Source organism: Hyla sarda, chromosome 3 (assembly GCF_029499605.1).
Source record: "Hyla sarda isolate aHylSar1 chromosome 3, aHylSar1.hap1, whole genome shotgun sequence".
Classification (NCBI taxonomy): domain Eukaryota; kingdom Metazoa; phylum Chordata; class Amphibia; order Anura; family Hylidae; genus Hyla; species Hyla sarda.
Genome location: NC_079191.1, coordinates 213,734,451 through 213,750,881, shown reverse-complemented (window position 1 = coordinate 213,750,881; position 16,431 = coordinate 213,734,451). Strand labels below are relative to the sequence as shown.

The following is a 16,431-nucleotide window of genomic DNA, read 5'->3' as shown; positions in this document are numbered from 1 at the left end:
GCTATCTGGTTGGCTATCAACTTGTCACTCAAGACTTGATACAGATCGATTGGAGGGTTTGTCACAATGGCTGATGGGATTTTATTTCCATTTTTGATTGGCAATAACATTGGTGACATCACAACAGGAGGTGTTAAAAGGTCCGGTCGGCGTTTTCTGTTCGCCATTGCCCATTTGCCTCTTGACAAAGCCACTTGGTGGCAAAACGTTGAGGGGGGCAGTGTTATGGTTTTAACTGCTATGTACCCTAACAATCAGTAGTTCTGGGATACAAAAAACACAATGTATCTCCTACGAATTAAAGAAAATGGTGGAGCTAGTCGAGCCCAATAAGCCTTAATTCAGCTATTAGTTAGGAGCACATAGTATTTTTAAATGTGTGAGTTTTTCCTTCTTTTTTCATTATTATATTTTTGGACCCGCAAATTAAAGTCCTGTATATAGTAAATCTTTGGTTGGGACCCTCAGGGCCTTTATTGGATTGCCTTTGGCAATCTATCAGTGATTATTATCTCTCAATAGCGGACACTTTTTTTTTTTTATTGCCTGTGTCGGCTATTGGGAGGTTCTACTGTATTAAACAAACATTGATTTGTGCTGTATTTGTGGTTTGTGTATTTGTTATGGGTTGTTTGTCTATCACTATTAATGTGATCTTTTTGTTACCACTTGTTGAGGATTTTCTTGCAGTTTTACTGTATTGTCTTTACTTTTTCTATCTCATGGCAGTGACATAACTGAAGATGAATCTTCCGTGGATGAACTGAGGATGACCTTGAGATTCTTTGCATCAGTTCTTGTGCGAAGGATACAGAAGGTGATCAGATTTTATATATATATATATATATATATATATATATATATATATATATATATATATATAATTTTTTTTTTCTTTTTTTTTTTTTTCGTTCACGCTTTAGCAGTACTGACCAAAGCACCAACTCCATTTGCAGACAACTTTGTTTTACCAAACATACATGCAGTGTTTCGGCAGTGCTAGATCACCTTTTATAAAGCTGAAAAATGCAATATAGTACTTTGAATTGTTGCATGTATGTTCAGTCAAAAAATGCTGTTTTAAAGGGTATTTGTCATCAGTATTAAAAGCTCTAACCTTTTGATACTGGCTTGTAGTGCGGGTGACACTGACAACAATATTATTTATTGGTCTCTGCTCTGTGCCTCTGTTGGGCATCAATTGTGGATCTTTGGCACATGCAAATGGGGTGCATGGAGCGGTTTCCAAGCTCCCCATGCTTGGTGACATCTGGCCGGCATCTTCCTATTAACGCGTCCACCCCTGCTCGGAATAGAGACACGAAGCGGAGAGCAGTTACTATCATTGTCATTAGTGTCACCTGCATTACAAACCTGTACAACTGGTTAGTGCGGTTGATGCTGGAATATACTTATGGTGGTTAAGATCGAAGGGCATGAACAGGTCCGGGCCTGACACTGCGGGCACCACAGCCCTTTAGACGGGACCCTGTGGGACTTGTAGTGTTGCTGATCCTTATAGCTTTAGCAGTACTATTATAGCTCTGCCCACACCATGAGCAGTTGGTGTCAGCTGTATATTATGTTGACACTCCACCAAAAGGATAGGGAACTGACATAACTAAGATCTGGCCTGTTTGACCATGATATCTAAATGGTTGGGTAGATTAAGAGACCGACTCCCTTGTCATCTCATTGACACAGTGGGCCAAACAAAGGCCTGCCATGTTTGTGTGCCTCAGTAAGGCCATATTAGGCTGCCTCTCTATGTGACATTGAGAGCCGTAATACACTGCAATTAAAGTATTGCACTATATTATTGAAGCAAATAAAGGATTGTATGTTCAAATCTATTTATCTTTCAAGATGATTGATTAAAGGGGTACTCCGGCGCTTAGACATCTTATCCCCTATCCAAAGGATAGGGGATAAAATGCCTGATTGCGGGGGTCCCGCTGCTGGGGGCCCCCGTGATCTTGCACGCAGCACCCCAGTTAAAATCAGTCCCCGGAGCATGTTCGCTCTGGGTTTGGTTACCGGCGGCGTGTGACGTCAAGCCTCCGCCCCCGTGTGACGTCATGCTCCTCCCCTCAATGCAAGCCTATGGGAGGGGGCATGACAGCTGCCGTACGCCTCCGGCCCCGTGGTCGCCGGTATTCAGACCCGGAGCGAACATGCTCCAGGGACTGATTTTAACTGGGGTGCTGCGTGCAAGATCACGGGGCTCCCCAGCGGTGGGACCCCCGCGATCAGGCATCTTATCCCCTATCCTTTGGATAGGGGATAAGATGTCTAAGCGCCGGAGTACCCCTTAAGGGGAAAAATAAAAATAATAAACATGGTATGATTAAACAGCCAGGATGATGTTCCTTTTCTCAGGCGACCTCATTTACCGGTAATGATGCTCTTCTTGTCTTTCTGTCTGCCCATCTTACCGGCCTTGTCACTGTTTGCATCCCACAGCTACTGCTATATAGTCACTTTCCCTGTTCCTTTCTATGAGACTAACAGTGAGCATTTTATCGAGTTGCATAGGCAAAAATGAATCCCTATACTTACCTTCCCTGATCCCCCACTTTGTCTATCCTATGGTGCCTGGTCCTGGTAGAGCAGCACTTTCTGCTTTCAGTTGACACACTGGAAACGTCTGCTCAGCCATTAACCAATTGTAGCCATATAACTTTTATTCTATTTATAGGTGGATATTCCATCTGTAATAACAAGAAAATTATTGAAAGCTGCTATGAAGCATATTGAAATAATTTCCAAAGCCAGACAAAAAGGTACGATGACACTGCTTGATGTTCAGTTTCTGCTACAGTAATACTTTTCACATTCTCCTGGCAGTCTCACACATAAAAAAAGACCATTGTACAACATTAAAAAAAAGTGCAGTGGTTTTTCCAAAAACCGTGACAACAAAACTGCTCTGTGTGAATAAGCCCAAAATGACAAATCTTACACACCTGAACCATTTATATAGTGAATCGGGATGATATTTAGACAAGTGACAATGCATTTTGCATGGATCTGTTAGTATTGCTATGTATCATTTGGCTAATTCAGATCTTGTATACATTTGGCAATGGATTATAATTAAAGGATGTAAAGAACACCATGTTGTCATGAAGGAGGTCCATAATCTTTAACTACGGTGTTTGCTTCACTTTGTGCACTGATTGTAGAGTCAGAAATCACAATTTGTGATTTAATTTAACATCTTATTTTTAACTTATACTTTCTATTAAGCAAAACCATTACACATATATACAGTAGTAAGCATTGGCACTGCAGTATTGATAAAGACTGTTGTACAAACTCAAAATGCTGGTATGTATAATGGTTGGGGAAACGCTATTGGTTAAAATGATTCCATTTTTTTTTTTCATTCCAATTAGTAAAAAACTCTGAGTATCTGCAGCAAGCTGCACTAGAGGAGTACGGACCTGATCTTCATGTTGCATTGAGAAGTCGCAGAGATGAACTTTGCTACCTCCGAAAACTTACTGAACTTCTATTTCCATTTATTCTACCACCAAAATCAACAGATAGCAGGTGACTTTAATAGTTTAATTATAGTTTTATCCTAAGTGGCACATTATAGACAGACCCTTAGCTAAATTCACACTGTGTAAAAGAAAATTTACCCATATTTTGCTGATTACAGCGAATAGAAAAACTCCTGCAAATGCACGTTTAAAAAAAATAATAATAATTTAAGCAGTGTGAACACATGTTTTCCTGGCAATTTTATGTAATGGGCACATAAAGCTGCCTCTGTCCATACATTTCTCCAGCTGCTGCAGGGAAAATCTATTTCATGCTTCCCATCCGTTTGCATGTGATATAGGTGAAACTCGAAAAATTAGAATATCGTGCAAAAGTTTATTTATTTCATTAATGCAACTTAAAAGGAAAGGAAGCATGAAGTGCTCCAAAATCTCCTGGTGGACGCATGCATTGACCCTGGACTAAATGAAGCACAGTGGATCAACACCAGCAGATGACATGGCTCCCCAAATCATATAATATATTGGGGCTTTGGGGTTTTCATGAGCTGTAAGGCATAATCATCACAATTATGATAAATCACGACTTGAAATATCTTGCTTTGCATGTAATGAGTCTCTCTCATATATAAGTTTAACCTTTTAAGTTGCATTACTGAAAGAAAGAAATTTTTGCACAATATTAAAGGGTACCTCTCATCAAATAAACTTTTGATATATTTTAGATTAATGAATGTTGAATAACTTTCCAATAGCATGTTAATGAAAAATATGCTTCTTTCTATTGTATTTTTCCCGATCAGTCCTGTCAGCAAGCATTTCTGACTCATGCTGGAGTCCTAAACACTCAGAGCTGCCAGCCTGCTTTGTTCACAGCCAAACAGGCTGTGAACAAAGCAGGCTGGCAGCTCTGAGTGTTCTCCTTTGTGAACAAAGCAGACTGGCAGCTCGAAGTGTTTAGGACTCCAGCATGAGTCTGAAATGCTTGCTGCCAGGACTGGTAGGGAGACCCCTAGTGGTCATTTCTTCAAAGTGGAAAATTAAATAGAAAGAAGCATATTTTTTAATAACATGCAATTGTAAAGTTATTCTGCATACATTAATCTATAATATATCAAAAGTTTTTTTGATTTTTGATGAGAGGTACCCTTTAAAATTTTTCGAGTTTCCCCAGTATATGAACAGGCCAGTCCAACGATGTGAGTGTTGCTCTTACTTTCTTGGCTCTCCATATTACTCTATGATGTCCATATGCCCTAATATGATAGATGGACAGAAATTCTTAGACAACTCAGATCAACTTCTTTAGCAACAGTATGATATGCAATGTCTTTTAATAAAAGCACATTTTTGTGATTGTATGTTGATCTTTTTTTCAGACCTCTGACATTGCTTCTGAGAGAGATTCTTTCTGGGTCGGTGTTCCTCCCATCAATGGACTTCCTGGCTGATCCAGTAAGTTCTTAGAATATAATGCTGACTTATAACTTTGTTTTTGCTATACTTTGATGTTTGCTCACACATTAGGCCGGGTTCACATCAGCCTTGAGTCCGTTTAAATGATGGGAGTTAAGTGGAGAAAATATCCTGCAGGTCTGTTCTTTTTCTCAACTCACCTCCTGCAAAACAACGGACAACAGACAAATATCCGACAGACCCCATTAAAGTCCTTATTGGACCTGTTGGTGTTGGACCGTCTAGATCTGTTGTTTGTCTATGAATCGGTCTTTGCCACCCATCTCCTGAATGAAGCTCCAACGCAGATGGGACCTTAGCCTCAAAATAGATCTAGCCAGGTTTCATATATTTTAAAGGGGTACTCCAGAGAACTGAATTTTGTCCCCTATTAACAGAAATCTGAAACCTGGTCAGATCTATTTTGAGGCTAAGGTCACATTGCTGTCGGCACAATCCTCCTCCTGGTGCCAGGGGTTGAGGCTTCACAGTACAACTCAGCCAATCGCTGGTCCAGGCATGACATCGCTATAGCCAGTGGATAAAGTAAGGGTTTCCTGGCAGTGATCCCCCTATTATTTGAATTACGGCATCACTGAAGGATAGCACGACGTAGCGCATCACTGAAGGATAGCACGACGAGTGTGATAAAGAACTTTTTTTTATTTATTTTTTATTGATCCATGAACAAGAACAGGTGCAAGCAAAGGAGAACGTATTTCAAAGGCTCCCTCTTCTATTTCAGGCATAATAGGCATAATAAGTTACACATTTAAGGGCTTGTTACACTTTAATAATGTGGTTAATATTTAATAAAAATTTACATATGTGGGTAAAGTGGGAACCCATATGGATAACCCGTTATGGATAACTTTTAATGAGCAATGACAATATAATGTGGGTTACATAGTTAGTACGGTCGAAAAAAGACATATGTCCATCAAGTTCAACCAGGGAATTGAAGGGTGGGGTGTGGCGCGATATTGGGGAAGGGATGGGATTTTATATTTCTTCATAAGCATTAATGTTATTTTGTTCCAGGAATGTATCTAATCCTGTTTTAAAGCTGTTAATTGTTCCTGCTGTTACCAGTTCCTGAGGTAGACTGTTCCATAAGTTCAGTTCTCATGGTAAAGAAGCTGTGTCGCCCCTTAAGACTAAACCTTTTCTTCTCCAGACGGAGGGAGTGCCCCCTCGTCCTTTGGGGGGGTTTAACCTGGAACAGTTTTTCTCTATATTTTTTGTATGGGCCATTTATATACTTATATACATTTATCATATCCCTCCCCTTAAACGTCTCTTCTCAAGACTAAATAATTGTGACTCCTTTAATCGCTCCTCATAGCTAAGATGTTCCATGCCCCATATTAGTTTAGTTGCGCGTCTCTGCACCCTTTCCAACTCCACAGTGTCCCTTTTATGGACAGGGTTAAGTGGAATACCCATATTTGGAGGACTAGGTTACATAAGCATTTGGGCATCATGAATGAAATGAACATAGAGGTGAAGTTTGAATGAACCTACAGGATGACTATTCCTCACCAGTGTCTGTAGATTGCAGCAGAGTATTGTAGAAGGGGAGTAATGTACAAGTATAGCTGAGTAATTTGTTAGGTAGCAGAGTACTGTAAAAAAAGAAAAACATTGTACAATTTTTGGGTTTAAGAATAGTACCATCGTGTGCATATGGACCAAGTGATTGAATACATATCTTGATGGTAGTAGAATGAAAGATTATTCCTGTTGGAAGGCTTGATGAGGGGGGTACAAGCTATGTAATATCTAATAAGTTCAGTGGCTTCGATGAACCTGTGGGGCTGGAGTGTACCCAAGTGGAATATGCAGAACATCTCTCTTGACCAAGGTTTCAAATCTATTGCTAAGGAAAACGAACTGAGGAAGACTTCAATGGATACAGCCGGCTCACCACGATGCTGACGAACCCAGATGGACACAATAGGGAGGATCAGATGTACTTTAATGACCAAGATGCAACGCGTTTTGAAGAGGTCATCAAAACGCGTGTTCTTTATAAAGCATTTGGGATGTTACAAACTTCTCCCTGAAGACGCCCATCACCAGGTTAGCGTCATACAGAAAATAGTTGTTGTTAGAATTATTTCTACACAGTCTAGGAGGAATTGCTTCTCGTTGGGTGGTATCATATGGGCCTTTTTCCAGGGTGAATTTAACACAGTTTAGACCAACGTCATGTTTGATATTGGAATAGAGGGCAGTAACATCCATTGTGAGGAACATGCATCCCTTTTTCCATTTAAGGGGGCATTGCACGGTTTATTAGGTCATCTGAGCTTTTTTTAGATAACTCGGCAGAGATTGGACATACTCCTGTAAGATGAGGTCCAAGTAGTGGGATATTTGGGATGTGTGACTATTGACGCCCACAGTAATGGGCCTGTCCGGGTGGACTTTCTGTGTTTTTGTGAATTTTCGGTAAGTGGTAATAGTATGAAGTGGAGGGGTTATCGACCTATAGGAAGCATTTTTCGTTTTTTATTGATGATGTTTTGGCCAATGGCATAATCAAGTAGATGTTGTATTCTTTCTTCCAGTATGGGATAGGGGTTGTAATCCAATTTCCTGTAGTATTCTGTGTTTTTTTAAGATGTTCATTGCTTCCTTGTAATAATTGCTATAGTTTTGGATCACCAGCCCTCCGCCCTTTTCCGCCGGACGTATAACAAGGTCTTTGTTCAATTCCTTTAGCGCCCGCTTTTCATCTCGGGTCAGTAACCCTTCTCCCTGGGATTTTTGTCACTTCTGTCACTACTGGTATGCGTTTAAATTTTTCTGCCATCAGGTCATAAAAAGTTTTAGGTGCCCCTGAGTACCGGGTAGACATGAGATTTAATCTTTGTTTGGATGTTTTCCTTCAGGGAGATCTTCTCCCGCTTCTACAGTGAGTTCTTTCTCCTGGGTGGTATGGTTTGGTAAGAGAAAGTCTCTGTAAGGTAATTATTATTATTTTATTTTTTTGTAAACTGGTGTAAATCCAGAAATAGGGTAAAATCCATCCGGTTTGTTTTTGGGACAAGGAGAGACCCTTTTTTTAAAAGGCTGATTTCATGTAGAGTGAGTTTATGGGAGGACAGATTAAATATTTTATTTGGGCATCTTTGTTCACATTAGTGTCAGGAGTTCCTTGGTCTTTTCGATTCTCGTTTCCTTCTTTCTGGTTAAACATTAACCTCATTATTAAACTGTGGGAATCAAACCCACTGCTAAGTCTCCCATACATTTCTCAGCCAAAGGGAATGCTGTGTAGCTTCATTGTATCACTACCAGCATTCCCCACAGACTATAATGGGCCTATTGATTTGAACGTAACACAACATCTACTTGGGGAAATGAATCCCCTCAGGAAAATCCCTGACTAAAGATCCCCTGTAAAATTTAACTTTTTATTAAACTTATTAAAATATCATCTTTTGTGTACTTCACATTTATTGCCACTAGATGGCAGTGGTGTTTAAAACGTTCAACACTGTCCTCAGTTAATTCCTCTCTAAAGAGTTATTAAAGGGGTACTCCGGTGAAATTTTTTTTTTTTAAATCAACTGGTGCCAGAAAGTTAAACAGATTTGTAAATTACTTCTATTAAAAAATCTTAATCCTTCCTGTACTTATTAGCTGCTGAATACTACAGTGGAAATTATTTGCCGTTTGAAACACAGAGCTGTCTGCTGACATCATGAGCACAGTGCTCTCTGCTGACATCTCTGTCCATTTTAGGTACTGTCCAGGGTAAAACGAAATCCCCATAGCAAACATATGCTGCTCTGGCAGTTCCTAAAATGGACAGAGATGTCAGCAGAGAGCACTGTGCTCGTGATGTCAGCAGAGAGCTCTGTGTTTCAAAAAGAAAAGAATTTCCCCTGTAGTATTCAGCAGCTAATAAGTACAGAAAGGATTAAGATTTTTTAATAGAAGTAATTTACAAATCTGTTTAACTTTCTGGCACCAGTTGATTGAAAAAAAAAAAAAAAAAAAAGTTTTTCACCGGAGTACCCCTTTAAGTGTCTGTGATACAGACTACTAATGTTTCATGTATATCTAGTGTATTCCAGTGTCCGGCTGCAGTTCGGACACTCAGCGTACTAACTAGAAAGGACACTGGCACAGAGTGCTAGTAAAACATTACACCTCTCCTCAAAACGTTTTCGCCATTGTAAATGGCTTTCTCAAAAAATACGAGGTCAAAACGTTTAGAGGAGAGGTGTAATGTTTTAATAGCACGCTGTGCCAGTGTCCTTTCTAGTTAGTACGCCGAGTGTCCGAACTGCAGCCGGACACTGGAATACACTAGATATACATGAAAAATTAGTAGTCTGTATTAGGGATCGACCGATTATCGGTATGGCCGATATTATCGGCCGATAATCACGATTTTGGGCATTATCGGTATCGGCAATTACCTTGCCGATAAGCCGATAATGCCCCGCACCGCCCCCACTGCACCGCGTCGCACCCCCCACCGTGATGCTGGGCGGTATACCAGTATGGATTTTTGCCCATACCGCTATACCGGTCGGGCCCCTCCCCCACCCTCCGAGTCAATAAAAAAATTAAACTTACCCGTAATGGGGTGAAGAGTGAACCGGTCCGGGCTGTCCTTCTTCTCCGGCGGTCATCTTCTCCACTCCGGGCAGGCTCCGGCCTAGTACACCCGCTTTAAATCAATGATCTGCAGCGGTGTCGCAGGGGGGATAAATAGCCGATAACTTATACCGGAATATCGGTATAAGTTATCGGCTATCGGCCCTAACCTGCACCGATTATCGGTATCGGCCCTAAAAAAACTATATCGGTCGATCCCTAGTCTGTGTCACAGACACTTAAAGGGGTACTCCCATGAAAAACTTTTTTTTTTTTTTCTTTAAATCAACTGGTGCCAGAAATTTAAACAGATTTGTAAATTACTTCTATAAAAAAAAATCATAATCTTTTCTTTTCTTTTTGAAACACAGAGCTGTCTGCCGACATCATGAGCACAGTGCTCTCTGCTAACATCTCTGTCCATTTTAGGAACTGTCCAGAACAGCATATGTTTGCTATGGGGATTTCCTTTTACCCTGGACAGTTCCTAAAATGGACAGAGATGTCAGCAGAGAGCACTGTGCTCATTATGTCAGCAGACAGCTCTGTGTTTCAAATGGGAAATAATTTCCACTGTAGTATTCAGCAGCTAATAAGTACAGGAAGGATTACGATTTTTTAATAGAAGTAATTTACAAATCTGTTTAACTTTCTGGCACCAGTTGATTTAAAAAAAAAAAAATATTTCGCCGGAGTACCCCTTTAATAATTCTTTAGAGAAGAATTAACTGAGCACAGTGTTGAATGTTTTAAAAACCACGGCCATCTAGTGGCAATAAATGTGAAGTACACAAAAGATGATATTTTAATAAGTTTAATTAAAAGTTAAATTTTACAGGGGATCTTTAGTCAGGGTTTTTCCTGAGGGGATTAATTTCCCCAAGTAGATGTTGTGTTATTACAAATCGGCCCAGGGACCCCTAGGGGAACTATATTGTGGGATTTTATTGATTTTGAATGGGCCAATTTCTTAAGTATTATACATACAGACAAGCCTATCCCAACGAGTAACAGAACCCTATACCTAAGTCCACGAGGGCTGGCTTCACAGTTAACCCCAGGTGACCTCCAATCCTGCCATTATTTGAAATCTCCACATGTATAAACGTTTCATCTTGTATGTGTAACTTGGACCTGAAGAAGAAAGGGGATCCCTCTGAAATGCATTGTCCTTGCATGTACCTGTTCTTGTACATGAATCAATAAATAGTACGTTCTTTATCACACTTGTGCTGTCCTTCGGTGATGCGCTATGGCCACAAGTTGAAATTCAAAGAATTGAACTTTTATCCATTAACCAAGTTTTCTAAAGACGAAGCACAAGAAAGCCCACAAACAGTTTGCTGAAGACAAGCAGACTAAGGACATGGATAACTATGTCGTGTGGTCCAGTGAGACCAAGATAATTGCAGGAACCATGAACGCCATGTACGGTGACATCCTGAAGAAGAGCATGACAAAAGCATTTTTCTTTCTAGGTTTATTGCTTACCTAATTTTGGCTTCGCTTAGTAACTTCCACTGCTCTAAAAGTTTAGTTTCTATTTATTTTTAAATACACAATTGATTTTATGTAATGTGTGTGATATATTTTATGTATTATCCGTTTGTAACATACACTAATGTTTTTTTTTTGTTCTAGGATAATGTGAATCGGTTACTGCTGATTTTCATTGATGATAGTCCTGTAAGTATTGTTTTTGTAATACTATTTACTCTTTCAGTTGTCTTAGTATTTTTTGTGTGTTGTTTCTTTAAATCTAATTACATTTTTTTTTCTTTAATCTCTATTTGACTTTAGCCGGAAAAGGCAACGGAGCCTACCTCCAATTTGGTACCATTCCTACAAAAATTTGCAGAGCCTAAAAACAAGAATCCTTCGGTACTTGACATACTTAAAATAATTTTGCTATTTCAAACAAAGTTTTTGTATGCTTTTTGATGTATGTGACAAGTTTAAATAGTATATTTTTTTGTTATTTACGTGTAAGCAAAAAAAGAATGTCTTAGTAACAAATCAATATAAATTGTTCTAGCTAGACAACCTGTTTTGAAGTTTTGCTTCATCAAACTTGTTTTGCTTGCCAGTGATCATTTATGTTTTGGATTGGACATTTTTGGGGCAAACTTCCTAATGTTTTAGTTGATTGATTTATTTTCAAGGTACTGAAACTAGAATTAAAGGAGGTCAGGGCAGAGCAGGACCTTCTTTTCCGATTCATGAATTTTCTCAAGCAAGAAGGAGCTGTACATGTTTTACAGTTTTGCTTGACAGTGGGTAAGTCATTTAGACACTTTTTTAACAATCATAATTGTCTGGTTAACAAGAATATTCTATGACGTCTGGGATTAAAGTACCTGTCATTGAAAAAACTTTTTTATAATGTAGATTAGATTATAACATTATGACAGGTATATTCAAAGTTTGATGTCTTTTTCAGCACCTTTTTTCTTTTACGTTAATTATTAATTTAGTTGGGCTTTTCAAATATGTTTTTTTTAAATATATGGTTAGAAAAGCATTCGCACCACTTTTTTGATTTTTTTCGCGCCAAATACTTACAATTCTGTGCCACTTTTGCCGAGCTATGCGCCAAAATTGCAAACCCAGGAAAAAACAGGCAGGGCAAGCTATATCTGAGGAAGAAAAAAAACGAAAATGCTAAAATAAAAATGGCCTGGTCTTTATGGTCAAAATGGGCTTGGTCCTTAACCCCTTTAGGACCCTGCCCATTTTGACCTTAAGGACAAGAGCATTTTTTACACATCTGACCACTGTCACTTTAAGCATTAATAACTCTGAGATGCTTTTACTTATGAATTTGATTCCGAAACAGTTTTTTTGTGACGTATTCTACCTTGACATAGTGGTAAATTTTCATTGTCACTTGCATCATTTCTTGGTGAAAAACTCCAAAACTTCAGGAAAAAATTGAAAATGTTAGAGCTGCATGGCGGGGGCGTGTCGGCGGTGGTCGACCCGCCCCGTTCATGCTGAGAACCGGGGCGCCGTTAGGGTTAGGATAGGGGATAAGTTGTACATCCCGGAGTTATCCTTTAAGGACTCTGTTTTTTTTTTTTGTTTTTTTTTTGCACTTGAGTTTTCCTCCTCACCTTCTAAAAATCATAACCCTTTCAGTTTTCCATTGTGCCACTAATTTTTGCTTTGGAATGACATTAATCATTTGACCACAAAATCTACGACTAAACCAAAAAATAAAAATAAAAACATTTATAAAAACAAAAGTAAAAACAAATGCCATTTAGTAACTTTTGGGGGCTTCTGCTTCTACGCAGTGCACTTTTCAGTAAAAATGACACATTGGCCGAGATTTTTCAAACTGTGTGAGAGAAAAAGTGTAGAGATATTCCCATAACAACCAATCACAGCCCAGCTAATGAGCGCTGGTAAAGTGAAACCTGAGCTGTGATTGGTTGCTGTGGTAAAATCACTCCACTTTTTCTCTCACACAGTTTGATAAATCTGGGCCATTATCTTTATTGTGTAGGTCCATACAGTTACAACAATACCCAAATTGTATAGGTTTTATTTTGTTGTACTTAAATTATACATTTTTGTACGAAAATTTGCATGTCTAAAATTGTCCTTTTCTGAGCCCTATACATTTTTTATTTTTCCTTTATACAGGGCTATATGAGGGCTCATTTTTTGTGCCGTGATCTATAGTTTTTATCTGTACCCATTTTGTTTTGATGGGACTTTTTGGTTGCTTTTTTTATACCTTTTTATTTTTTTATTTTTTTACGGTATACAAAGTGACCAAAAATACACAATTCTGGACTCTGGTATTTTTCTACGTATTCGTCTACGGTTTAATTAATGTTATATTTTTAGTTCAGACATACGCACCCGGTGATACCACATAAGTTTATATTTTGGTTTACTTAATTTTTTTTTTTTTTAAATGGCAAAAGGGGGATGATTCAAACAGTCCTCCAAGGGGACTGTTACATGCAATCATTAGATTGCATACACTGAACAATGCTATGCCTGCCATGACTGACTGGAGCATAGGAGCACTGATCGGACAGTGAGGATGCAGCTGATTGGGACATCACATTTCCACCGCGGTAGTCCTGTTAAGCGTGACTGAGATGGGATTTTTCAATTTTTTTTATTTTTACATTTTAGATCATCAACTTTGATTGCGTCGTCTAAGGGGTTAATGCCGGGCATCACCCTGTATCCTTAAGGGGTTAACAATGTATATTACAAATTTTATATAATGAAGAAAAATACATATATATAAAGTTATTTTTGCAAATAGCAGGTACGCTTTAAGCTAGTTTTGTTGGTTTTCCGGAAAACACACTTTTTGGTTATTGATTCTTTCTGTGAGATTTACTATCTGGGGTGGATGTGTTCCCTTTTACAATAATACAGAGTTTGAAAAGGAAAAAAAATAGGGGAGATTTATCAAAATTTGTGTAGATAAACATCTGACCAGTTGCCCATAGCAACCAATCAGATTTCTTCTTTCATTTTTAAAAAGGCCTGTGAAACATGAAATAAGCGATCTGATTGGTTGCTATGGGCAACTGTACCATTTTTCTTCTACACAGGTTTTGATAAATCTCCCTATGTACGCCACGCACTTTTTTTATTTTTTGCAACTTTTTGGAGTAAGAAAAAATCCTGCAAACGATCAAAAGTCAATTTGTTTTCACTTTGCAGTGGTAACAAATTTATCACGTGCTAATTTCGCACAAAGTCGCAAACCCTTCCAAAACACCTCAAATTTACACCAACCCATACCTGGCTTACAAAACTGTCTTTAGAAAGCCCTTTAAAAAAGTCACACATTTTTGGCGCAGTTGCGACTTTTTGTGCAAAAAGTTGCAGAGAGGAGGAATCGTACCAAATGGTGTTCTGAAGGGATTGTTTTTTTGCTTACGTGCGCCAAATTTACCAACCCCCCGCCCTGCGATAGTATGATAAATATGTCGCACGTAAGCAAAACCACAGCAGAAATAAATGACTTTAAAACTTCATTTCTGAAGACAACAATAAGTCCCCACCCAACAATTTAGACATATTTTGAATAAATTCTTCCTTTTTTCTGTATATTTCAGTGTTGGCTTTAATATACAATTTTTTTTGTTCTATATAGAGGAATTTAATGACAAGATTTTAAGGCCAGAGCTATCTGATGATGAAATGCTCGCTCTTCATGAAGAAGTAAAGAAGATCTATCTTACATATTGCTTGGAAGAAAGTATTGATAAAATTAGCTTTGACCCTTTCATTGTGGATGAAATCCAAAAAAGTAAGTTATATGTTTCATCAAAGCCTACAACTATAATGCAATAGACGATAACTAAATCCGGATGGGAGATCCCGCACTCACAATGTCCATCGCTGTGTCTGAGGAGGTTCAACGGAAGAAGAAGGTGCGAAGAGTAGACGGGGCTCAGAGGCAAAGCCTCTGAGCCCCGTCTACTCTTCTCACCTTCCTCTTCCGTTGAACCTCCTCAGACACAGCGATGGACATGGTGAGTGCGGGATCTCCCATCTGGATTTAGTTATTGTTTTTTGCTATGCACTTATTCATCCGTGCACCTCCTACACCATCCACTTTTAAGTTGGAATTGCCACTACTGGGACTTTCCATTTCTCTACCAATGTGAACAGTGCCTTGTAGCCTGTCTACCTTTTTAACTAGAGGACTACGGACAAAGAACTGTGAGAAGAGAACCGATTATAATCTTAAAGGGGACCTGTCATTACCATCATGTTGTCTTAACCATGATTCATTGTGGTAGTCCCGGTCGGCTTCCCCAGCCCCATTAACCTTGATTGGTAGATCCCCATCTGATTATACAGATTCCATAAATTCTAGCAGTGCCAGCTAACATGATTTTTCGGAGCTTATTGTTTAGATTGTAAACTCTTATTTTTAAAAACACAGACAATAATGTCCACTGGCACCCTTCACCTATAAACTATATCCAGGTAATAAGTGTTGGTGCTTAGCTATTGCAGTTAAAGGGGTACTTTGCCCCTAGACATCTTATCCCCTATCCAAAAGATAGGGTATAAGATGTCTGGCCGCTGGGGACCCCCACGATCTCCCTGCAGCATCCGGCATTCGTTTAGAGCGTCGTGTGCAGTGCCGGAGGCTTGTGACATCACGGCTGTGCCCTACTCGTGATGTCTCGGCCAAGCCCCCTTGCATTGAGGGGGCATGGCCGTGATGTCACGAGCGGGGTGTGGCCGTGACGTCACAAGCCTCTGTCCCGCATTGCCAGTCATCCAACACGCAGCGGAGTTCACTCCGTGCACAGGATGTCTGGGGTGCCGCAGCCAAGATCGCGGGGGGTCTCTAGCGGCGAGTTCCCCGTGATCAGACATCTTATCCCCTATCCTTTGGATAGGTGATAAGATGTCTAGGGGTGGAGTACCCCTTTAACAGTCTGGGCATGATACAAATATTCTGTAAATCCATAAAATAATCTCTTTTATTTAAATAACTTTAAACATAAGCATTGTAGTCAAATACACCCACAAGACAGCTGTTTTGCAGTATGCATGCTTCACTGTGGCCAAGAAATGTTAATATCCTGGCCTTTGTTAGTTATGCTGAAGTGTTGCCCAGACACATTTTCATTGAGTTTGGACTTATTTGAGTTTCTTTATTTACTTTCTTATGTGGGTTTGTGAACTTTGTTTTAGTTGCAGAAGGCCCCTACAATGAAGTGGTGAAGCTTCAAACTATGAGGTGCCTGTTTGAAGCCTATGAACATGTCCTCTCCCTCCTTGAGAATGTTTTCACCCCTATGTTTTGTCACAGTGATGAGGTAAAAATGGGATTTGATCCGGTATTTGTTAG

At 39.3% G+C, this 16,431-nt stretch overlaps 1 protein-coding gene across 4 annotated transcripts in view; it reads left to right on the top strand.

The window, feature by feature from the left end:
* SNX14 (sorting nexin 14) overlaps positions 1–16,431 on the top strand; it is an 87,204-nt gene that overhangs the window by 28,486 nt on the left and 42,287 nt on the right. For all 4 annotated transcript variants that reach the window (XM_056566025.1, XM_056566023.1, XM_056566024.1 and 1 more), the window contains exons 6-14: positions 730–817; positions 2,699–2,783; positions 3,399–3,555; positions 4,889–4,964; positions 11,223–11,267; positions 11,382–11,462; positions 11,744–11,858; positions 14,713–14,868; positions 16,275–16,399. In XM_056566025.1, the coding sequence (XP_056422000.1) occupies positions 730–817; positions 2,699–2,783; positions 3,399–3,555; positions 4,889–4,964; positions 11,223–11,267; positions 11,382–11,462; positions 11,744–11,858; positions 14,713–14,868; positions 16,275–16,399 (928 nt within the window). The remainder of the gene's footprint in view (positions 1–729; positions 818–2,698; positions 2,784–3,398; positions 3,556–4,888; positions 4,965–11,222; positions 11,268–11,381; positions 11,463–11,743; positions 11,859–14,712; positions 14,869–16,274; positions 16,400–16,431) is intronic.